We start from the raw sequence: 25,370 nt of genomic DNA on the forward strand, positions 1-25,370 counted from the left end.
TCTTCAACCCGACCATGTTAGGTTTTCATATTTTTCCTACGAAGTTTTCCACTTCAGTAGTCAAAGTAAGCGTAGTAGAGATGAGAAAGATATACAAGTTCTGCACGTAATGACTCACGGAGGACCGTTTTATAAGAAATCAAGCTGTATTTCTGTTAAGCGCAAATATAGAAATTAAAAAAAATTATTTTATTTACAAATCAAAAAATTTTATTTTTATATGGACTATAGGACTAAAATTTTATGATGACTCCAGTATTTTATTTTTATACGAATTCTTATTAGATTTTAGATTATCTATATAAACTCATTACTGTGTTAATTGACAATATAGTTTGCATTTTTGAGTTTGAGAATATTGAGTTGCCCTTTTCTTCTATCTTTTTCTTCTCCTCTTCTTCTTCTCTCTCCTCCTTCTTCTGTCCGTCGTGAATGGTAACACTTATAGTAAAAAAAGAAATTCAAGGTTTGAAGGACAAAATGAATACAGCCAACCTAATATGCAAGTTACTCTACTTGCAGATTAAGTCTGAGAGGATCACCTAAAATGGCTCATGTTTGTTTAATAAAAGTAGGGAGACGTCCATGTTCAGCCTTGGGTTTGAAGAGACCATGTAAAAATTACGATGGACTTCAAAGTGCATTCAAGTCCCAACACTAAGAGAAAAAAAAAAAAAAAAATTGATTGGTTTTTCCTTGATCTCTAGAAGAGCCAATTGTTGGTTGAGGGTTTGGTTAAGTCTGCTTGTAATCAGTGCTTCAATCCATCAGTAGGTTCAAGCCTCAGTCTGACAACAGAATGATGCCAGCCTCAGCTGAGTGTTGACTGCGACCTTCCAACTGCATCCTCGGACTGAGTGAGACATTGGCATCTCATCAGAACATATCAGATTGGTTCACAAGTTTTCTTAATGAAGACATAATATTTGTAGGCTGTGGGAGCTTCCCATATTAAGCCAATGAAGCATTCTACGCCACCACCTGCCACCACCTATGATCAGTTGATGAGAAATGTACCTTTGAGTGCATAGCAGCAAGCAAATAATTTTTTTTTTTTGGCAGCTTTGCAGAGTGGAAGCACTTGAGATTAAAGCATATTTTCCAGTCTTTATATAGCATGAAGTTAAGCAGGTCTGAAGCAGTCAGGCCATCAAGTTTGGTTGGATCCAATTGGGATGCCAACACCAAAGGTTTTCATCTTGGCCTTGAACAAGATTTGTATTAGTATCCAATACCTTCCAATAGAAAATCTTAGACTCTATGATTTTAGCCGATATAAACCAGTAAAATCCAATATCGATCTATATTTTTCAATCAGTCTCATACTTCCTTAAACGATTTTTTTAATTAGCCAATACTCTAATACTCTATGATTTCGATATCCCAGTCTGAAACCACTATCGAGAAAAGGCCTCATCCCACTCTTTTCATTCCCCGCTCAGAACACCATAGTGCGGTCCCTATCTGCCATGGGAGACCGGTACGCTCTGTGAAAAGAGTTGTATTGGGAAGCAGCACCATTAAGCAAGGTCTAGAAAAATCTCAGTTCCCTCGAAATTTTTCCGCTTACGATATTGGGTGCGATAAATCAGGATCACGATTTATCTTGGTCTTGGCTGCTCGCCAAAACAATTGATATAACGAGATTTTAAGACCTTAGCCAATACTCTAAAGTTACTCAAAATGACTTCAAATGTCTTTAAATTTTCATTGGCAAGATTCTTCTTCAAACTATTCCAGAGTATGAAACTTCTGTGAATAGATCATGGGCCGTGTGCTTGCCCATTGAATACCTCGTGACTTACAAATTCACAGTGTCATATGTTGATGCTGTTTGAAAGTATTATTTCTATTATTAGAAATTCACTGTGGTTTGTTGATCCCTGGGGTTTTACATCCATAATAGACAGAATTATCATGTAATATCAAAATTGTTGGTTTCAGAAGATAGAATAACTAAATTTTTACTTGGATTATTAGTTTATTTCACCAAGATAATTAATTGGCTTCTTGCGAGCAAAACAAGCAAGATTGAGCCCTGGATGAAAGAATCTATCATCAAGCAGTCTCACTGGAAATAACAGGGGCATCTATAAATACTCAAAGTTTCATATCTCAAGCCAAGTTTTCAAGACACTGTAAGGGTTTTAGCAAAAGCTACCCTTCCCGAGGGCATTGATGGGTTGAGAGGCCTAAAAGAGAGTGATTTTTAAGAGGGATCATATTCATACCTGTTAGCATCGGATTCTAAAAGTTAGTACATCTTTTAAGGCAAGACAAAAACATGTATTTACAAACAAAAGAAAAAAGATCATTTCTCTCCAATATTCTTTTACAAATGTCTGTAATATCCATCATCTGAATTATTATGCAGTCCATTGACAAGACTGACAAGATTTCTGAATTATATTCTTTCCTTGCCAGAACCTACTCCAAATTGCCACACTTGTAATCATGCCGGCAAGGAAAGTCTAAACAAGTTCATCAACCTAGTCAAGTTTATACATGGCATGCACAAATCCAATCCTCTTAAATACAAGATCCGGTAGATATTTTGTACGATACCTATCGGACCAAGTAATACTTTTGGTCCAGGTATAAACCCCCCACATTGCCGGCCACCACCTAGCTCAGAAGCTCATTTACCATTCCAGTTCCACATATAGCCGCCTTCCTCACCCTTGGAAGGAACCCTTCACTCTTCACAAAGGGCAATTTGAAACTATCTCAATTTTCTGATGATTGAGGACAAAAGATGCTATCTCATTTCTCCACAAAAGGTGCTAGTTTGCCATCCAAAACAAGACTGGAACAAATAAAAAATCATCATTTTAAGGCCATTAAGGTTGGTGCTTCAATGCAGCAATTCAGGTTCGTGACAATTTCTTTCATGCAAGACCACCAAAAGCTTAGCTAGAAGCCATGAAAAAGCAATGACAATATGAGTATTAAAGATTGAAGCAAACCACAACCAGATGCTATTGGATTTTGATTTACAAAATATCGTCTTCAACAATGCAAGGACCAAATGTGAGAGGCTGGCAACAACAATACCGGGCGACTAGATGCAGAATCATACACTTTGCAGATGCCCTAATAAGTTGGATTGAGAAAAAAAATTCCAGTCTGGGAGCATGGAGATTCCTTCAACACACCTTACCACTGTATAGGTGGCTAAATCCATGATGCACCTTGTAAGCAGATTGACAATGAAATTTTCCAGAAAATGGCTGGCTGAATGGGAGGTTCTTTGAGCATCCAATTTGAAAACCATATGCCTTTACGGAATTTTGCTTCACATCTATTTATAGTTCATGACCGCATCCTCATTGGCCTGCATGTCAGGAGAATCATGTCATGGTTGACAATTAAAAAACTAGTTCTCTAGAAAGAAGATGGATGTAGAACTTACACACTTGGCCAGCTCATTAGCTTTATCATCATCAAAACCTAGGGAAGCCAATATCTTGTGACCAGCCGAATCTTTCTCTGACCATATGCCCAGAAGCAAATGTGTCGTCGTTATCTCTCCATCATCACCTACATTTGAGGTTACATGGTCAAGACAAATAAGGAATATGATAAACTAATGTAAAGTAAGACATAAAGGACGTAGAGAAAAGTGGTCTCTGTTAATGGTAGTACAGTGATGCAGTGATGTAAACTGATGATAGCCCTTTATATGAATAAATTGTGAAAGAGAATTTACAGAACCAACCCAAACAAATGAGAAAGGAATTCAAAGAACTCTAAAGTATGAAACAAGTTCTTTGATGGTGATGCATAATATCTTGGACCAATCTGCAGGCATTCTGAACCTGAATATTTCTGTCATTGCAATACATCTGTGAAAAGCTGCCACGGTGCCGATAGCCCATCTATCTTAAGAATCCACATTACCGGTCATGATTAACTCATTTTTTTAACATGTGGACCAAATGTCAGCCCTTTCCATTCCTAGTTGCTGTAACTTTTGACCTGATATGCCAGATGCACTCCAGAATAACACATACAACTGCTTCTTGGCGTGTTAGGAGCCTCCCAAATGAAGCAGTCATACATTACACCAAGGGCAATTATTACTCAATCCTAATGATTCCTTCCTTTCTTGGTTAGTTGACAATTTTGCCGAAGTCATCTCTTGCATTTGAACATCACGTATTCTTAAAACAAAATACTGAAAAGATGGGAATTCATTTCCCATGACACCAGATATTAGTTCATTCAGATGCTTCCAAAAGAAATGAATTAACTTCCTCAAAACCCACTCCTCATATCTGCATTGTAAAAGTTTCAAATTTTGAATCAAATGGAACAATCTGTCAAGTTATGGAAAACCCATCCATTGTCTTATCATTTAATGCATTAGTAGAAGCCACCAAAAGAATTGATTTTCATGGGTGTAACAAATCATGGTCAAGGCTGTGGACCTTCAAGTGAGATGTACATGGTGGCATCAGACAAATAGAGAATGTTATAATTCAACTAAACAAACATCCCCATAAATGGCAGTTTCATAAACATAATTGATAATTATTCATAAAAAAGGAAGAGAGAGAAAAGGCATATGTTATACAGGAGCAAAGGGGAAACAGCAGTATTTTTGGGATGGCCCACTGAAGCAACAAACTGGAACAGCATGGCAAAGATGTTATGTAAGCAACTGCCAAATCCAAAATCATAGAGACAGAAAACAGAAGACACAAAAAAAGGGGTCTGTATATGCATGTGTGCAAGCAACTACCGAGAGAAACCTTCATCCCTCCCAACATCAACCCAATCTCCATTCCTTGAGGGGAAATGAGCAAGACCATTTTTTTATCTAAAAAATGGCCCCCTATATCAACCTGCCCCTTACCACCCGAACTTCTTACCTTCCAATAGGACTAACTACCCGAACCCGCTTGCTTATTTTATACAATTTAATTAAGTTAAGCAGTGGTTATTTAACGAATATGAATTTGGTGACTAGAACTTCTATCGACTACTATTCGTCCGCAATCTTGGTATCAAGTACTATACCGGTACATTATTTGTTCAATGCGTTATGGGTCGGTATGGTATAGTACACACCTTACTAAAACAGCTCTCTTGCCACTTGGTGCACAAGTTCGAGGTCTCTAGATTACATAATTTTCTTGATATATAAATAGTTTAAAAATAGTAGATCACATTCAACAACTTGGATTATCAGTGTCAGACCTCCGACTTTTAATTTCACCTAATTGGTTAAGACTTCAAATCTAGTCAAGCAGATCCTGTCCCACCTCCTTAGAGACACATATATGAGATAGACTTTACTCCTCTTGAGTGGAAAGGATATCTACTCCTCTCAAATCTAAAATCAATAATACGGTCCCCAAAATGAAAATCCACACCATTTATCCTGATCTATACCCCTAAAATGACTATAAAACAAAAATTACATATTTTGATGGTCTCTAACCTATGCATCAAATGATTGTATAAATATACAGTTAAAATGATATGAGACCAAGTTTTGTTATGAACTAAATAATAAAATATATTGAGTTTCAATTTATATATGTTTTAACATATGTAGATCACGATCAATAAGGTGGCTTCTCAATCTATATGCTTCATCGTGTAATTTAGCTATATGACACAAGAGAAATGGTCCATTTCTATGTCCACTTAATGCAAAGGTTAGAAACCACCAAAATGCATGATTTTTTATTTTAGATATTTTAATAGTATAGATCATGATAAATGGTATAGATTTTCAGTTGAATGAGAAGTAGATATACTCTTCTCACAAGAGCAATGTAGTCCATCCCTACACATGCATGCACATATACGTTGGTGCAGTTATATTACACACAAGGTGTAAAGAAAGAGGAGTTCATCCACCATTAAATTCAATATTGATAGTTGAAAAATAGAAATCTAAACCCTTGGATATGATCTAGATACCTAAATTATCTACAAAAAATCATATATTTTGGAAACCCCTATCCTATGCATCAAGGCACCCCAAGTAGGTAGTTATAATGGAATGATACCGTGTGTTGATAGTCAGACGACTTGGTACATAATCTAGGGGACGCCAAAAGATACGATTGTTTGTAAGTAAACATTTTAGGCCTTCTAGATCACATCCAGCGATTCAAATTTCTGTTTTCCAATCATTAACATTGAATTTAGTAGTAGGTTTAAAGGCTTTTTTGCACCTTATGTGTATTATCGCTTTACTCATACACATACATGCACATACACATGGCTCTGACACACAAACACGTGCACATACACATGCGCACACAACCAAATACACCTATATACAGCTATTATTTGGATGCCAATACAAATAAGGTTGGTCCTAGCCAGGTGATAAAGGTTCAGCACCAATAATCTGAGATACTAAATGTGACCTACTACATTTATACTATTTACACCAAAAATCACATGATTTGAAATCTCTAGCCTATGCATCGAGTTGGTCAAAGAAGATGTATTGTTTTGTATTATATTTAAACTATCTATTTTTGACCATTCGATGCATAGGCTAGGAGTCTCCATATTGAATATTTTCGTGTAAATAGTTCATAGGTAGTAAATGATATCCAACAGCTCGGATCATCAGTGTCAGAACCCTATCATCTGGTTACAACCTTATTAGGGCGTGTGCGCACCCACACAATAGCTATACATGCACACAAACACGATAAAGCATTTAAACTAGGAATCCACCATATTGATCATGAACTACACATATTAAATCATTTATAGATTAAAGATTTACTAGGTTTTAATGCTTAGATTATAGCAAAACATGGTCACATATCATTTTAGCTGTTCATTTTTGTATCCGCATGATGCATAGGTTAAAGACCACCAAAACACTTGAATTTGTTTTCTAGGCCTTTTTTTGTAGTATGGATCATGATCAACAATGTAGAACTTCATTTTGGATACCCTATTATTAATTTTGAAGTTGAGAGAAGTAGATACTCTATCCGCTCAAGAGGAGCAAACTCCATCTCTTGCAATTTTAACTCGAGTAAAGCCACTAATCATCATTGGAATTTTTTGGTCCACATCTTCAAACAACAAACTTGAAGTTTTGTATCTGTGATAATGAATCTAAACTCACCTTGAAATCCATCAATAGGGCCTGTACTGGAAATTCCACACCAACAAGGCAAGCCCATAGATCATCCCTAAAATCAATGCCAGTGCCTTGAGTTCTAGAGTTACTTTTTGATAGAAATTAACTTCACAGTGGTGGGGACACAGACCACCGTTTCTAGCATGTATATAGGCGTCGCCGGCGTGCATAGCACTTCGGCCACCCTAGTTTTATTTTCTTGTGTATTTTCATTTATTTATTATGTATTTTCGTCTTTTATTAGTTGTTGGCTTGTATGACTGTATTTGGCTAGTGTAGTGACCCATGATGTTGTTGGATCATGGGTAGTTACATGATCATTTGTGGGGATCATGGGTAGTTGCATAGGGGGCTATATATGGCACCCCCATATCTACTGTTTGAGTTAGAGTATTTTGGAATGAAAACTTTGTCTTGACATCTGGTGGACTCCAGAACTTCCCTCCCCTTTCCTTTCTATTCTTATTTTCTACTCTAAATCATCTGTCCCGCATCAGTTTGGTATCAGAGCCAGCTAGGGCTTTGCCTCTGTGCCAACGCCCTGATTCTGTCCGTCTATTTCCCTCCCCGTCCCTTTCTCTGCCATTTTTTGGGCTGCAGTGGGACAGACTACAAAAAAAAAACATCCTTTTGCTGTCTCCTTGTTCCCGAAAACTCCCACAGAAGTTTCACCCTGTGTATGGCGGAGCAGCGCCGGATTCCTGGACTCAGGTGGGCGCACGAGATCTATGCTGTTCCCCGACCACCACGGACGCCGGAGCGTGTTGAAGGACCACGCCCAACTCGTGTGACCAAAAAAGGAAGGAGCCTAGCCTCCCTTTTTTCGTCTCTGTTTCTCAGTCCCGCCGTAGCAGCCGCAGATCCCAGTCACAGGGAAGAGATCCGAGGAGAGAAACATTGCTCGGAGCGAGTGGCCGGCCGCCTTCCACCACTGCAAGCGACAGTATCCGCTCTGCAGCAGTAGCCACAGAGTCCGGAACCACCTCCCGAAACCGTCGAGAGGTTGGAAGAGCACTGGTTAACGGGTAAGTCTCTCACCCGTTACCCAGTTTATTAGCCCGGATCCACTCCCGAAAAAAAAAAAAAAGAGAGAGCACGTGAGTTGCACGTGCCCCAACCCACGTGAGGCACACGTGCTTCATCGCACGTGAGTCGCACAAGTTATTCAAAAAAAAAAAGTGTACCTTTCTTCCCCGAGATCTCCATCGCAAAGCCGCCGCCGGCAGGCCGCAGCGCCGCCTCCTTGCCGACGAACAACGCCGCCGAGCTCCTCTGCACGCTGCGCCGCCTCAGTCCTCGCCGCGCCGCAGCTTCACCCCACTCAGCATCCTCTTCCTCACCACCGCCTCGGTTACACCACCACCTTCCCCTTCATCTTCGCCGCTGCTTCCACCCTCCACCAACCTTCGAATCCACTTTGTTCGTCTCCCTCCCGGCTCACTGAGACCTTCTCCCTCCCATACCTCATCCCTAAAACCCTAATCCCCTTTCTTCTTCTCCCTTTCATCTCACCGAGACCCCTTCTTCCTCTGTGCCGCCACCTCCGACTTCCGTCACCGACTCCATCCTCCGCCTTCGCCGACCCCTTCTTCCTCTGTGCCCATCGCTCCCCAAAATGAAGGATTCCGCCCTCCGACATCGCTCTTCTTTCCCCCCACCCGGTGTCTCCCTCAGCTCCTCTCCCGATCACACAGAGGGATCCGAAGCCATCCAGAAGCTTCGGGTCCCATCCAGTTCCTGCTTTCGGGCGAGCGGGCCGGCCAGTGTTTGGCCCGTTGTCACGCGAGCCCAGTTGATCCTCTGGCCCATTGTCTTGCGGGCCCAGCTTTCAGGCCCCTGTACTTGGATCCAGACCCTGCAGTGAGTTGGGCTTCCACAACGATACCCGCAGTCGACCGTCTTCCTGCAGCATCTTCTACAAATCGTCGGGCTCCGGTTCTGCATCCTACACTCTGACATCCAAACTCATCCACTGATTCAGATCTATAAGAAAAGGTTGTATCTTTCCTTTAAATAATTTTTTTCAGCCTTTCCCTATAAACTAGTTTATCTTTAGATTATTATTGTTTTCACTTCATGTTGTCGGTTTGAGATAGGACCTTAATTTTATAAAAGCCTATGCCCCTTGAAAACACATATTGAGCCTTACAAATTATTTTCAAATCCTCGAAAGGCAACTAGAAAATTTTACTTGAATCTGGTGAAACCCAAATCAATTTGAAGAACTCCACTTTCATTAGATTAACCTGCAAAGATTTTGCATGATCCAGACCAAGGTTAGCAGTACCTAAGGTCCTGATATTTTGTTATCACCTGTGCTAATTCGAAAGTAACCGAGACTATGTCAAAAGTCGTCTTTTATTCAAGAATGTTGATTTTAATCTGAATGCTAATTATATATCTAGGATTTTTGAATTCTAGAGTATGACAACTCGCAGCGGTACATCTTACTCACATGAAATGTCTACCAACCCAAACCAACAGGTGTTAGATGCCATAGCAGCATTAGAAACCAGATTAGGGGCAAGAATCACTGACCTTGAAACTAGGCTGAACACTCGCTTGACTATGGCTGAAAATTCAATCACCAACCTCCAAGTTACTCACAACGATGGAGAGTCTGAACTTGGTGAGTTTGAACCCCCCCGCCCCAGAAGCCTTGGGCCACAACACCAAAGGAACTATCTAAGAGCGCGTGAGACACCAGATGAGCATGTAATGCGCAGTATTAAGATCGCTGCACCAAGTTATGATGGTCGTCTCGACCCAAAAGTCTTCATTGACTGGCTCGCTGATATGGACCATTACTTTGAATGGTATAACCTGTATGAAGATCGCAGAGTTCGTTTTGCAAAAATGAAGCTCACTGGTCCCGCAAAGTTGCATTGGAACACAATAGAAAATATGCTTGCTAGAGCTAGACAACCCCCTATGGTACAATGGGATGAAATGAAGGAGAAGTTAAAAGAAAAATATCTCCCAACATCCTATAAGAGTCGCCTGTTAGATCAGTGGCAACGACTGATTCAAGGAAACAAACCTGTGTCTGAATACATCGCTCGCTTTGATGAGTTCTTCATGCGATGCGATGCACGCGAGAGTGTGGAATTGACCCTTTCTAGGTTTAGATCCGGATTGCGAGATGATTTACAAAAAGAGCTTATTCTACGCGATGTCAATTCATTAGAACATGCCTATCAACTTGTCCAAGACATTAAGCGTTATACTAATAAGACAACCTTTAGGAGATTTGATCTTAAGGAGGCCAATCATAAGTTTACCCATGGTAGTCAAACTAACACTTGGGGTAAGCTTAATATTAGAAATCAAGCGACAGAGTCCCCAAAAATTAATGATCAAAAGAATAAAGGAATTTTAAGTGAACCACCCAAAATTTCTCGAGATCAGTGCTACAGATGTTTTTGTTTTGGGCATAGAGCTAGTCAATGTTCTACTAAGAAAACACTAGTCATCGAAGAAGATAGAAATGATGAAGAGGATGAGTTGGTCTATGAACCAGAAGTAGACCCTGAAGAGTCAGATGAAGGTGAGGAACCCGGCTCACTTGAGGGTTCCACTCCTTTAGGCGTAGTTAGGTGTGTCCTTACACAACCAAAGCAAGAAGATGATGACTGGAGGCGTCGATCCATATTTCACACCTATATCAAATGTGGGGAACATAGCTGTAAGGTTATTATCGACAGTGGGAGTAGTGTCAATGTTGTATCCACAAGAACTGTCAAGAAGCTACGGTTAAAAACAGTGCCTCACCCTAACCCTTATAATGTGTCTTGGGTGGATAAAACCGCTATACCAGTCACTGAGCGTTGTCTAGTCCAAATCAACTTTTCTGAATATAATGATAAGGTTTGGTGTGATGTTATTCCCATGGACGTTGGACACATCATCCTTGGTAGACCGTGGCTTTATGATTTGGATGTGACCATTTATGGCAAATCCAATTCCTGTTCTTTTGTTCACCAAGGAAAGAAAATTCGACTAAACCCTTTGCCTCCTAGACCTTCTATTGCTGGAAAGAAGGATGTGAAGGTTGAAAAGCACCTTCAAATCATTAGTCCTAAGGAATTTGAGAAAGCAGCAGTCCAAGAATCCATAGTCATTGTGTTAGTGTCCAAAGAAGTTAACCCTGATTTTCAAATAGATTTTCCGAAGGAAGTGCATTATGTTCTGGAAGAATTTAAGGATCTCTTTCCTGAGGACCTTCCTGATGAGCTTCCCCCTATGCGTGACATTCAGCACGCTATAGATTTGGTTCCAGGGGCGACTCTCCCGAACTTGCCTCATTATAGACTCAATCCGATTGAACACGCTGAATTAAACAGGCAAGTTGATGAACTACTCCAAAAGGGTTCATCCGAGAGAGTCTTAGCCCGTGTGCGGTGCCTGCGCTTCTAACGCCCAAAAAAGACGGCACTTGGAGAATGTGTGTGGATAGCAGGGCAATTAATAAGATAACGTTTAAATATCGATTCCCAATACCACGACTGGATGACATGCTTGATATGATGGCAGGTGCCACTATCTTCTCCAAAATTGACCTTAAGAGTGGATACCACCAAATCCGTATCCGCCCAGGTGATGAATGGAAAACAGCTTTCAAAACCAAGGATGGGTTATACGAGTGGCTAGTCATGCCCTTTGGGTTAACAAATGCACCTAGTACATTTATGCGAATTATGACCCAAGTGCTAAGACCTTTCATGGGTAAATTCCTTGTAGTCTACTTTGACGATATCTTAATTTATAGCAAAAACAAGGAACAACACCTTGAGCACCTACGTTTGGTTTGCAATTCACTAAGAAAAGAAAGCCTATATGCGAATCTTAAGAAGTGTTCATTTATGACTGATCGTGTAATCTTCTTAGGATTCGTTTCTTCTGAGGGTGTTTCAGCAGACCCACAGAAGGTCCAAGCTATTCTTGAATGGCCCGAACCCACTACATTATTTGAGGTGCGAAGCTTCCACGGCCTAGCCACCTTTTATAGGAGGTTCATCAAGAATTTTAGTACGATCACTGCACCGATTACGGATTGTATCCGGAAAGGTGAATTTCATTGGACCGTTGCGGCCTCAAGGGCATTCCAAGAGATCAAGACTAGAATGACTGAAGCCCCGGTAATGCGCCTCCCAGATTTTACTAAAGTTTTTGAAGTCTCTTGTGACGCATCTGGTATAGGTATAGGTGGTGTCTTAAGCCAAGAAAAACATCCTATCGCATACTTCAGTGAGAAGCTGAATGATGCTAAACGAAAATATTCCACCTATGACAAAGAATTTTATGCAGTTGTACATGCGCTGTGTCACTGGCGTCACTATTTGCTACCTCAGGAGTTCGTATTATATTCCGACCATGAAGCTTTGAGGTACTTAAATTCCCAAAAACGATTGAGTTCACGACACGGAAAGTGGGCTGAATTTCTTCAAGAATATACCTTCGTGTTGTGTCACAAAGCAGGTATTGACAACAAAACAGCTGATGCCTTAAGCCGACGTGTAGCATTACTTTTTTCAGTAAGCATAAATGTTACTGGATTTGAACGTATGATTGACGATTATGCAACTTGTCCAGACTTCGCTGAGATCTATGCGAGCGTGTTATAAGGTTGCACCAGGGACAATAGTGATTACCTTGTGGTTGATGCCTTTCTGTTCCGAGGAAACAAGCTGTGTATCCCTCAAATATCTCTTAGAGATTTTCTTGTTTGGGAACTTCATGCGGGAGGAATAGCTGGCCATTTTGGTAGAAATAAGACCATTGATATGGTGGAACAAAGATTTTATTGGCTTAGTTTAAAACGGGATGTTGCAAAAATTGTTAGTCAGTGTCGTATTTGTCATCTATCCAAACAGCGCAAACAAAACACTGGTTTATATACCCCCCTTCCTGTCCCAGATCGTCCTTGGCAGGATATTAGTATGGATTTCGTGCTAGGATTGCCAAAGACTAGAAGTAAGCATGATTCCATTCTCATGGTAGTGGATCGGTTCTCTAAGATGGCACATTTTCTACCCACTTCCAAGACTTCTGATGCCTCCAAAGTTGCGAGGATCATCTTTGATGAGGTCGTTAGGCTCCACGGGCTTCCAACATCGATAGTGACTGATGGAGATGTCAAATTTGTTAGTTATTTTTGAAAGACCCTCTGGAACTTTATGGGTACTAAGCTTAAATATTCCACAGCCTATCACCCTCAGACAGACGGGCAAACTGAGGTGGTCAACCGCAGCCTAGGAAACCTTCTACGATGTTTAGTGAGTGACCACCCAGGTAATTGGGATCTTCTTCTATCCACAGCTGATTCGCCTACAATAGCTCTGTAAACAGGACCTCTGGCTTGAGCCCTTTTGAAATTGTCTTAGGCTATATACCGCGAAAACCTGTTGATCTTATCCCAGTAGCACCTAACAATAGAATCTCTGAGATTGCTGAATCCTTTGCGCAACACATGCAAAATTTACATAAAGAGATTAAGAAGAAAATTGAAATCAATAATGCGAGATATAAAATGGCCGTTGACTTACGTCGACGTTATCAAGAATTTCGAGTGAGTGATGATGTAATGATCAGAATCAAACCTGAACGGTTTCCACCAGGAGCCGTTAGAAAATTGCACACCCGAAGTATGGGTCCATACAAAATTCTGAAACGGGTTGAATCTAATGCATATGTGGTGGATATTCCAAGTGATTTTGGGATTAATCCAGTTTTTAATGTAGAAGACTTAGTTGCCTACCAAGGTCCGACAACTATTCCTGCAGACCCACTCAATGAGCCTGACACTGACCTCACATCCAATTTTGAGAACATATCTCCTGCTCCTGCCTTGCCTCCTGTACCTTTTTCTCCGCAGATCACAGACACAGTGGAACAGATTTTGGATGATCAGATTGTTAGTACGCAGAACGGTGGTTATCAGCGATACCTGGTCAGATGGCATGGTCGACCTCCGTCAGATGATACCTGGATTAGCAGAGATGAGCTTCAGCGACTTGCTTCAGACCTGTTGGAGCATTACCAGACATCCGTTTCGCCAGAGGCGAACTCTTCTCCACTGAGGGGAGTTGGTGGGGACATAGACCACCGTTTCCAGAATGTATATAGGCGTCGCCGGCGTGCATAGCACTTCGGCCACCCTAGTTTTATTTTCTTGTGTATTTTCATTTATTTATTATGTATTTTCGTCTTTTATTAGTTGCTGGCTTGTATGACTGTATTTGGCTAGTGTAGTGACCCATGATGTTGTTGGATCATGGGTAGTTACATGATCATTTGTGGGGATCATGGGTAGTTGCATATGGGGCTATATATGGCACCCCCATATCTACTGTTTGAGTTAGAGTATTTTGGAATGAAAACTTTGTCTTGACATCTGGTGGACTCCAGAACTTCCCTCCCCTTCCCTTTCTATTCTTATTTTCTACTCTAAATCATCTGTCCCGCATCACACAGTTTACGTAGAAAATCTTTCTCTATCAAGAAGCACAAGAAATCCCCCATGGCCGACAATCTATTTTTGACCATCCACTTCTTCCACCATCTCCCACCTTACCTACCCAACCTGTCTATGAATACCACTTTCCTAAGAAGAAGAAAAAGATTGAAAAAATATCAGATGACTGTCATTTCAACACAACAGAGGATACTAAATATTCCTAATGAACCCTATCATACATCACACACCCCTCCCAAGTTGGATAAGGCTCTACCATATTTTCCAAAGCCAGGGAAATTACCTGGACAGATTCACAATTTCAAGATTTAAAATCATTGTTCATGGTCATCAACTCTAAAGTTCTTTTTCCAGAAGATTATCGTCAAGCTTGTGAATTGGAGACTTGGCGACCAAGAACTCCCAATAAAAATTAAGGGCTTTTGACAAGAGAATAGAGTTTTAATTGATTGAGCTGTCAGTTAGGTCTTAGTTTTTTTAACCTTCAATTATTTCCTTTTTATCTATGCTTAGGTATTTAGTTATGTTACCAAGGCATGATGCAATGGCTTGTATTTCTTCATAGGGCCTCAAGTAGGCATGAAATGATGATTGAATTATTAAAGTGGGAGGATATTTCAGTGTCAAGCCACTTCAACTCATTTATAAAATAGGGTCTGGCCTATCTCTTTAAGTTTCCAAACTACAGTAGTTAAGTCACCGCTGATAAACTTCGTTGTCTCACCCAGACATACATGCATTCGAAATTCACCTTAATGGCATCATAGGTATTCTTAACTATATCATTAGAAATTTCAAAAAGAGCACCAAAACATGGTAGATTGATCTCCAGAATTTGCTTATCTGAAAGCAGACTTCTTACTCCCTTCAATGAGTGGACAGCAGGTGTCCTCCCGGTTCGTTATCTAATGTGTACCAAGAGATATCTAATGTGTACCAAGAGATACGATGACCCAATCAATCCTACAAGTAGTTCTATACATTGCTTCTGAGAGAAAATAGTATCATAAAATAAAGCAAATGGCACCAATGCTATACACTAATGCAGAAATCATGATAAGAATAAAGCTATAAAGAATCAGAATAACCTGATTTCAGTTTCTCATCAACAGCCCAGTCAAGCGCTCTTTGGGCTGGTTCAGTCAATGGTGGATGCTCAGGACTGAAAAAGTACAAGTCAGATTTTCCAAGCAACTTCACAGTTTCCTCACGAACTTTGAAAAGGGTAATTCCATTTGCACGTAGAAAATTTGCTGCTTTACTGGTTCCTGCAAGCAAGAGAAAAGGGCAATAAGACTTACACAATGATCATTAGCTATACATTCGCAATCACTAGTAAAAAAAGGGAAAAAAATACAGACCCAAATGATTAAGGATGCGTTTGGATACGTGCAACTAGATGTAAGTGAACCTAGTTGCAGGTGGTGACCCTTTTCCAATGTTTGGATTGTTGTAAGCTAACCAAATTCCTGTAAGTTAAATGCCCTTGGAGGGCCCTTTCATAGTATTTTGTCTTAAGGCTGAATTTGCTGTAAGACAAACTACAACAACCAAGCTTTAAAGGTACCTTTATGATGGGTTTCAGTCCAACCAAGGATAGTGGTTGGTGGACCTAATTAATACCAAGGTCGGAGGAACCAGTACTGAGCACCGTACCGGTTCTTTGGCAGGACAACTCGGCACGGGCCACGCCGAGCTTGTACCGAGATAGAGCACAACACCGTGGGAGAGAGAAAAAAAAGAAAGAGAGAGCAAGCAGGGGAGGAAGGGCTGGAGGAGGATGGCGGAGGCCAGTGGAGGTCGCAGTTAATTCTCCTGTTTCGAATGATATAGAGGTCTGGCCGTGGCTAAAAAAATTCATGTTTTTTAAGTGAAGTCGGCAAGAGATTTATCAACTTCACTTAAAAAATGGAATCATCTGTTGGACTTTAAAAGTATGTAATTGATTGCATTATTTTTTAATGTTCACATCACTACTTGATTTGAGGATATTTTATGTTATTAATTTATAATTTGTATCATTTTAAAGTAATAAGATGCATCGTCTAGGTTAAAACAAAATCATAGAAACATCAAAAAAACATCAAAAAGACATAAAAAAACATCAAAAAAATTAAATTAGACTTAAATTTATAGAAAAAGTTTGAAAAGAGTGATTACATCGAATGATCTTTCGAATTAGTCAAGACTCTCCAGTTTATGGCCGCCTCTCTATGGTACCAGTTCTTGCTTCATTTTTTTTTTTGCTTCAGTTCAAATTTGTTCAACTATACAGGCTATAAACAAGGACTTTCAAAAAAAATAGAGCGTGCCGGTTCACTACCAATTCGGTCCGGCAGACCTTGGTTGACAATGAAGCAACAAATGAAAACTGAAAGCTTCCAGTATAAAAGCATGGATGAAGATGTCAAGGATCATTTATATTGATGATCTATTATATAGAGAAAAGCAAATGCTTCCTACTATGCAATATTCTTTTCAGTATTCATATTAGTATCCTATATTAATATTACATGTGATAACATGTGATGAAGTCAAAAGTAATAGGAGAATACTACATGATCATTCAAAAAGGGGTAGCACAGAAAGGAGCTAAATGCTGATTGTTCACTAAACAAGATTTGTACCACAGACAAGGGTTATAAATTCCAAAATGTACACTGGTAACGGGTCAAAATAAAAAGATTTTAAGCCAACAAATCAAGCAGATTTAACAATAAATCAGTAAGAGTGATGATAGAGGGTACGCTTTAGGCTGTAGACTGACTTTGTAATAAGGAAAATAGTTTCTGAGTTTTCATGTGGCATGGATGAATACAAATAATTCAATCAGATTGGCAACCAATTTTCAATTTATAAAACTATCATGCCTTAAGGAAGTAGACATTCAAAGTTGAAACCAAGGTCGGAGGAACCGGTACCAGGCACCGTACCGATTCTCCAGCAGGACGACTCAATACGGGTCATGTCGGGCCCGTGCCAAGAGAGGGCATGCTCCCAGAGCCGAAAAAAGAGGAGAAAGATAATGAACGAGGGAGGGAGGGAGGAGAGGCGGCGAACGCCGGCAGAGGCCGTGGCCGGTTCTCCTGTTTCTTTTGATACAGGGGTCCGGCCGCGGCTAAAAAATTTTGAAATTTTTAAGTGAAGTCGGCAAATCGATTTGACTTCACTTAAAAATTTCAAAATTTTTTAGCTGCGGTCGGACCCCTGTTTCGTTCAAAAGAGAACCGGCCACGGCCTTGGTTGCCACGGCCTTCGCCGGCCCTCCGCCAATGTTTGTCGCCTCTCCTTCTCCCTCCCTCCCTCCTCCACTCGCTCTCTCTTTATCTTCTCCTTCTCGGCCTCCGGCAACATGCCACTTTTACAGTCCAGACCGTACCAGTGAGCCACCCGTACGGCTCGAAACTGGCGGAACCGCCCGGTTCGAAATGGTTCCACCGACCATGGTTGAAACTATGTCAACTCTCACTCAAGACCACTTTATCATTATAACCCTCTTCTTGCAGATATAAGAACACCAAAAGCATTCCCAGCATAGTTGTAATTTAAATATTACATTCCAATCCTGGTATATTATTAACGACACTAGTAATATGAATTTTAAAGAAAATAAAAGATAATTGACTAATTCCATAAACTATGTACCTTTAGAAGCATCTTGCATCACCCTGCACAAGAGCTGGCAGAAAATCTCTTGAAGAGAAGTATCCTAGGTGACACAAAGGATGATACCAAGGCAATGATGCATCCAACAATTCTTTGGCTATGTAAATTTTTCTTATATGCTTAATGAACAACTTTTAAACTACAAACTATTAAGGATCTCATAATGGATCAAGAAATATGAGAATCACCAATGAAGTTAAGATCATGCAATCCACAATCTAGATTGTATGATCTGGATTAGAAAGGGGAAAATAACCTGGATCAGATCATGGAATTGCAATAAGTGAAGGCTGAACAATTCAAAATTGGATCATGCAATCCAAATTGTGGATTCTCTGATCCACTTAAAGCAGCCTTTAGGGCATTGTTTGCACAAAAAAAAGGGTGGTCTTTGTTTCGTGCATGAACAGTGACACACATCAATGTTTTCATGCAAACTGTGAACTGGTGCTCGAACGTTTTATTTTTATGTTTTTTCAACAAAAAGATAATATCATATCCTATCCTAACCCCTCCTATGCCCTTCAACCACTTACTAAATATTATCTTGGATCTCTATTGCTATCTAAGAGGGAAGAAAACAATGGTTTTCGGGTTTTACGGGAGGAGAAGATAAATCCTTATCCAAAAGATTTTCTGAATAAAACTTCTATATCGGGTCCTATATAACGCACCTTAATAGGACCCTCTACAACATGCCATAGGCATCTTTGAGAATCTCAAAGAACCAATTGAGATGAGATAGATGGAGCACAAGGAGGCTCCATTAGTTCTAAGCCCCGCATCATTTGCTCTTTGGAAAGAGATACTAACCCCCTTTGTCTCCTCTATCCCTCCCTCTAGCTCTGGCCACCCTCCACCACCTCCAACCACCGATCCTACCATTGGAGCCACCATCCCAAACCGCTCACTTTTTTTTCTCCTCGCTTTCAAGCCCTAGAAGTCCACACAATGCCAGCCCCATTATTGCCCGCTGCCAACACCGATAGGTCAGGATTTCCTGATAAAAATAGGACTTGTATTAGGCATTATCATGACCGTTGCAAGGAGGAGGGGAAATTGTCAAATATAGTACTCCGCTACCATTGCCACCAAGGGCAAGGAGAGGAAGGAGGCCATGAGAGATTGAAGGAGGGAAGAGGCAGCATGGATGAGCCTGCCAAGGGCGGTGTGTTACTATTCAACTTATTTTTTAACTCCATCCTCCACTTCCACCGTTGCCAATTGCAGTAGAGGATCTCAAGAATGGAGCTAACATGGTGTCGAAGAGCCAAGCGATGAGAACCGGTAGCACTGGCTATGGCTGCAAGTGTCGCCGCACACTTTGTTGCTGCCGGTGAAGAACTAGCTGAAGAGGTCTAGGCGGTTCATCTGTGTCCCAGCTAGACAAAGAGGAAGAGTAGGATGGCATTAGAGGCAAAGTCCAAGGACCTAGGAGCTGCTGCTCGTCAATGTACGGAATGGCAACGCTGGCAGTTGGATTAATGGCCACGGGTGGTGAGAAATTCTAGAGGGATGGAGGGAGGAGGAGATGAAGGGACATTCATCAAAAAAACAATAGAAGAGGTGTGCGAGTTTTTCACCTTCTTGCTTCTCAAATTGAAACAAAAAGAAAATATGGTTGACAACGGGCATTCATAAAAAGGTGTGGTTCAAAATTGTTTGCAAAGGAAAAATGAATTATACCACATAGTGTGATGTGATATAGGCATAGGATATTAGTTTCGGTAAGTATGAAAACTGTGCCTCTCACAATATGGTGTGGAAAACCAGCTGTAAAGGTCTGACCAATTACTTTCTGTCGCTTGGAAATAAGCAACCAACTACTCACTCTGCTTGGGAAGAACTGAAGGTTAATCTTAAAAATGTATTTGTTGGCAGCATCAGATACTTGGAATCCTGATGAAGCATATCTGGTAAGGTTAACATTTTTTTTTGTGAGGATCTGCTTAGTATAGAAGAGTTCTAGAACAACAGAGCAACTAAATTTGTGTATTTTTTAAGATATAGGATTTCATCTTTATTGGCCCTTATATGGTGCAATGTGTGTCACCTATTCACTATAAACAAAGGCAATAACCAAGGTACCCTATTGACACAAATTCAAGACCTGATGAAAGTGGCCCATGATATAAGATGGTTCAAAAAGGGAAATGAACATAATTGCATGTTTTAAGTGCAAAGGATGGGAGAACTTCACATTGATTTGCTCCTACCTGATACCTCCAACTTTGCAAATGAGGAACATGAGCAAAAACATGAAAATTATGACTCTCTACAAGACCCTACACATAGTAAAAGGCAGGGATCCAAAAAGAGCATGAGTGAGTTCTGCTCTTTTTAAGCAGATTTTAGTGGCTTTTACAGAGAAAGGAGAAAATTTGCAATGCATAAGTATGTTCCACACTAAGCTCAATCCATGACCATCTTGACAATGGGATTTCAATGCACATGGTCAAAAGAGTTTGTTTACAAGTGTGAACTAACGGTAGAAAAGTATTCCAACTCATACCATGTTGTATATGGTAAATTACTCATCCACTGAAATTTCTTTATGTTTGCCTTTCTATTATTTAGAAAAGATCATCAACAGAATAATTGATGCCATATTCTTCCTGTTTCCACTAAACATTGTTGCTTGGACAATAGGCTATTTGATCAGATGGTGTAAATGATCATACTTGCACTTCTGACCACCACAATAAGGAAAGGCCTCAAGGCCAACACAAGAAAGCCAAAGAATGGAAAATTAATCATCTACAGAAGCATGCAGAAAGTTAATGAGGGCACCAGCTGAAAAGGATCAATCCTTTGGTAGAGAGGAGTTGTTTTAAGTTTAAGGGAATTAAAGACGAAGAAAGATGGGCAAGGGAAGGGCCAGTCAAATGAATGAGTAGCACTAGAGGAATGCACATGGGGTTCTAGAGAAACAAAAAGAAAGGATCTCTCCAAGATCCGCCGAACTAGTATCGAGACCCGTACCAGTCAACGAGCGAGTCAGTACGGTACCGGTTTGATACCATAATGACACAGTACGCTTAGGTATGCCAGTTTCCGAACGGGCACGCCCTTTTTTTTTTAAGTTTTTCGAGTTTGATTAATTGGTAATCAATTTTTCAACTTTTTCAATGATTTTAAGTATAATTTGATATTTTTTATTTTTTTATATTTTTTTATCCCGGTTTAACCTAAATGATGCATTTTGTTGTTTTAAATTGATACAAAACATAAAATAATTTGTGGGATGTTGCATGCGACAAGAAGCAATATGAATGAAATATTCTAAAATTAAATAGTAAGGTAGAAAATATAAAATAATACAATCAATTACATAAATTTATAATACAACATACATACCGATATCTAAAATCTCTTCGAGCGGCAATGTTTCTTGTGGATATACGGACCATTAACATAGTCAAAAAGTACATCAGCCCACCTCTCTAACCAAGCAGTATTGTAATCTTGTATGATTATCGCATAAGGAATGCGTTTTGAATTATAAGCACTCTCGGATTTTTCACTAAAGCTCTGGCTCTGAGAGATAACCTCTAGCTGATAATACGGCTATGGAGGAGCCCACCCAGCCGAATATGCAGGCAGCAAAATTCAATCTATAAGATGCTCCGAACTGCGTAGGATAGTAGCCACCAAAAGATGGCTCAGAGAACCATATCCACATCCATATGAGTTATTGGTTGCATGTGGCTGTGGATAATAGGATCCAGTATACGACTCAGAACCTAATACATTTATGGATCCGATTTCATATACGAGGTCATCCGCAGCTGCATCGTATCCTCCTGAATGACCTCGAGAAGCCCATCTCCTATATGCAAAATATATGTTAAATTTTTAAACATTATATATAATTTAAAAATTAAAAAATTTTATGTCATCGTGTAGATTATCTGATAGATCTACATTATATCATAAAATCAAGCAAAAATCAAAAATTTTGGCATGCTCCCTTTATTTTGCAAATTTCAAGGTATTTTTTGGCATCCAAAAAAATAGAAACAATGAGATAGAAAAGAGAAAGCATAGCTTATTTAAGGTTGGATCCTCCTTCAACCGTGTTGAATCAGCGTATTTTTTGTCGTGGGGAAGAAGAGGAGTGTTCGGATAGGTTGAAAAGGCCTAAGAAACTTCTCGAGCCTTTCCAATCATCTTTTAAAGCAAAAGGAAGAGGAGGGAGGAGGCTCGGTTCGGAACCGGTCTGACTCGATGCGGACTGGACGGTTCACACTGGTTCCACACGAAATCGGACAGTTTGGATCAAGTCCGAGCAGTTCACGACCAGTTGCAACCAGTTCCTATCGGTTAGAAATCGGCTCCGGCAGGTTCGGAGCCGGTTTCGAAAAAAGAGGTAACCGACCCGATCCCCCACCGGGTCAACTCTATACGGGCCCAACCGGACAGTTCGGCCCGGTTCAGCGGACCTTAGATCTCTCTATCTGGAAAGTCACATTTTTCCTAGTGTAAACACAACCAAATTCTCTCTACACTTTCCAACTGACTCAGAATACAAAATCTCCTTCCTTTGAAGAAGATTGCACAAATTGAGATGGCATTGCTCAAATTAATCTTTTTTTTTATAATTCCTCGTTGACTGCTTTATGAATATGTGCTTGGCAAGAAGATAGGTTGATAATTCTTATCAAATTAAGCAACCAGATTCCATGTCAGAAGAGGATTAAGGAATCTTCCCTCCCACCACAGTGAATAAACTGAGAGCAATTGAATGCATGTAATGAGAAACTAGAAACATTTAGGGCCTGTTGGGAAAATTAGCATTTGCACAAAACTTCTGATGTTCCTTGCTTTTACTTTCATGCTTTTTTGAAAGCAAAAAAATCTTTGATTTCAAATGCTTTAGAGATATTACAAACAATTTCAAGAAACAAAAGACTTTCATCATATATGTTGCCCAGTCTAGTTCATTTTTTTCTCGGGTTTTGGAATGCCCGAACAGAAAACAAAAGCAATACCAAACAGGCCCTTAGTTAACACAATCAAAAATATTAGCTTAGAATAAAGCATATAATAATTGATTGAGATGGTTTTGCCACTTATAAACCAAGCAAAGATGACCAGGGCAGGTACCATATTTTGCATGGAGAGAATGGGAAAGCCTAGGAAAATCCTAATGATATTAATTTCCTTGATCTCGCTACAATATAACACATAAACTCGATAGAAACAAATCGGAAGCAACTTGCACTACCAAAGTCAATCTGTAATAGATAGTTATTTCCAGTATACGACTTCCCATCTCTAAAGAAAAGATTTCCATATAAATAGTTCTATATTCAAAGAAGCGAAAAAAATAATCGTACATCATATCACTGAAGCAGGTTAATTAGTCCAAACAAATTTATCACTAGAAACAAGAAACATCAACAGAATTATAAGAGAACGAAGACTAGGGACCATGAATCTTAGAAAGGCCAGGCAATTAAATACCGACCCTCAACGAGGATACCCATGAGGAGAGCCTCCGTCCCGGTGTTGGGGTATTTGAGCTTCCTTGCCTCCAGTTCCGCCATGTTAAAGGACTTTATCGCCCTCGCCGACCACCTGAGCCATTTATTACAACGTACTCATCATTACCCAATCACGACCCTCATGAAAGAAAAAGAATCTCAATGGCTCACCTGGAGATCTTCTCGGTCGAAGCTCTCTCCGGTTTCCTGCAAGAATGAGAAATCAAAAATTCAATCAGGAGTCATTCTTGAAAACAGGGTTCGGAAGAGGGGGTGGGGGCGTTGACGGGTGGATTTACGCGGTGGGGAGACTGAAGAAGACGGCGGTGGAGCGAGGGCTAGGCCGCGGGTAGAGAGGCGTGGTGGGCGCGCGGGGGGAAGAGAGAGGGCCAGGGTCTCCGAGGAGAGAGCTCGCGAGGGGGTTGGCCTTGCGGCGGTTGGAGGGAAGCGAGAGAGAAGAGATGGAAGGGAGAATGGGGCTCTTGGCGCTGCTCTTGGAGAGGGAGGGATAGGTGGAGGTCGAAATCGGAAGGGCGGAGAGGATTAGAGTTGTCATGGGAGCTTTGTTTGGGGGGGATGAGTAGGAGAGGGCTTTATGAAGAGAGCGAGAGGGGAAGAAAGGGGAGGACAAAAACATAAAAAAGAAAGAGCGGCCGCCATGGGCGGTCTGGTTAGACGCCGGTCAGCGGAGAAGTCGCGGGGATGCGCACTACTTTTTCCCATGGTAACTAGGGGTACATCCGGGGAAAATTGTTTTGAAAATTAGCTTGGTAAATACTTGTAATTATTAAATTTGATAGAGTAAATTAGATTAGGGTTTGATTTTTGCACAATAGATTAGATTGCAATCAAATGGATGCCCCGAGATAATCGATGGGCGAGAATGGGATGAAACGTCTTGATCCCACATCAAGTCGAGTGTAGATCAAGATTTAGATATTGCTTCTTTTGCTACCCGAGTAAAAAAAAAAAAAACTAAATATTACTTCTTTTGCATTCTCTTACCAGGTATCTTCCTCATCAGCTCAATCTATAAATCTTGAGGACTTTCTAAGGCAATATTTGGCCTTATTCTTCTTATAGGTTATGAGTTTTTGGAAGTCAAGGATCTCATCACTTCCATACTGTAGAGAATGATTGGCAATTTGTCTGCCATAAGAATATGATTATCTGATTTCTGCATAGTATATACCAAAGCATGTTGTGGCGCATGATACTACCCTTGATAATAGAAACAAGCCTCTTGAACTGCTCTACTATGAAAGTTGAGGATTTCTTCTATTACTTCGCAAGTGATCTTAACATAGTGGCCACTTGGCTAGTGACTACTTCCAACAGGTCGTGTCGGCTATCGTTCATATAAAACTTGAACTGTGTGACTATAATTTCTAGAGGACCAACTAACGGATGTATCATCTCTACCTATGAAACATGGCTTCCAAAGTCAAGCTTCCCAAAAGGAGTAGAGTCAATTAGGTCGCTGAAGACTTCAACTCCCTATGAAGTTGGAGGAACTAGTCTAGATGGCCTAGTATGAGAACTCGAAGGCACCTTGATATAGTGTAGTGGACTCTTTGGTAGTCCTGATGACTGAGCACCAATACTCTTTCTCAGTTGC

General features: G+C 40.4%; 1 protein-coding gene across 1 annotated transcript; it reads right to left on the reverse strand.

Annotated features, from left to right (window-relative positions):
• Window positions 1-2,955: 2,955 nt before the first annotated feature.
• Window positions 2,956-24,437, reverse strand: LOC120108292 (ATP-dependent Clp protease ATP-binding subunit CLPT1, chloroplastic-like). The gene is made up of 6 exons (XM_039121875.3): window positions 24,052-24,437; window positions 23,924-23,959; window positions 23,737-23,846; window positions 15,689-15,868; window positions 3,413-3,540; window positions 2,956-3,334 (listed from the first exon to the last, which is right to left on the reverse strand). Exons 1-6 carry the CDS (start codon window positions 24,387-24,389, stop codon window positions 3,302-3,304), a joined length of 825 nt encoding a protein of 274 aa, XP_038977803.2. The 5' UTR covers window positions 24,390-24,437; the 3' UTR covers window positions 2,956-3,301.
• Between the last annotated feature and the right edge of the window lie 933 nt (window positions 24,438-25,370).

The sequence above is a fragment of the Phoenix dactylifera genome, chromosome 3, assembly GCF_051530095.1.
Source record: "Phoenix dactylifera cultivar Ajwa chromosome 3, Ajwa_hap1_PhDact_Kaust_v1.1, whole genome shotgun sequence".
Taxonomy (NCBI): Eukaryota; Viridiplantae; Streptophyta; class Magnoliopsida; order Arecales; family Arecaceae; genus Phoenix; species Phoenix dactylifera.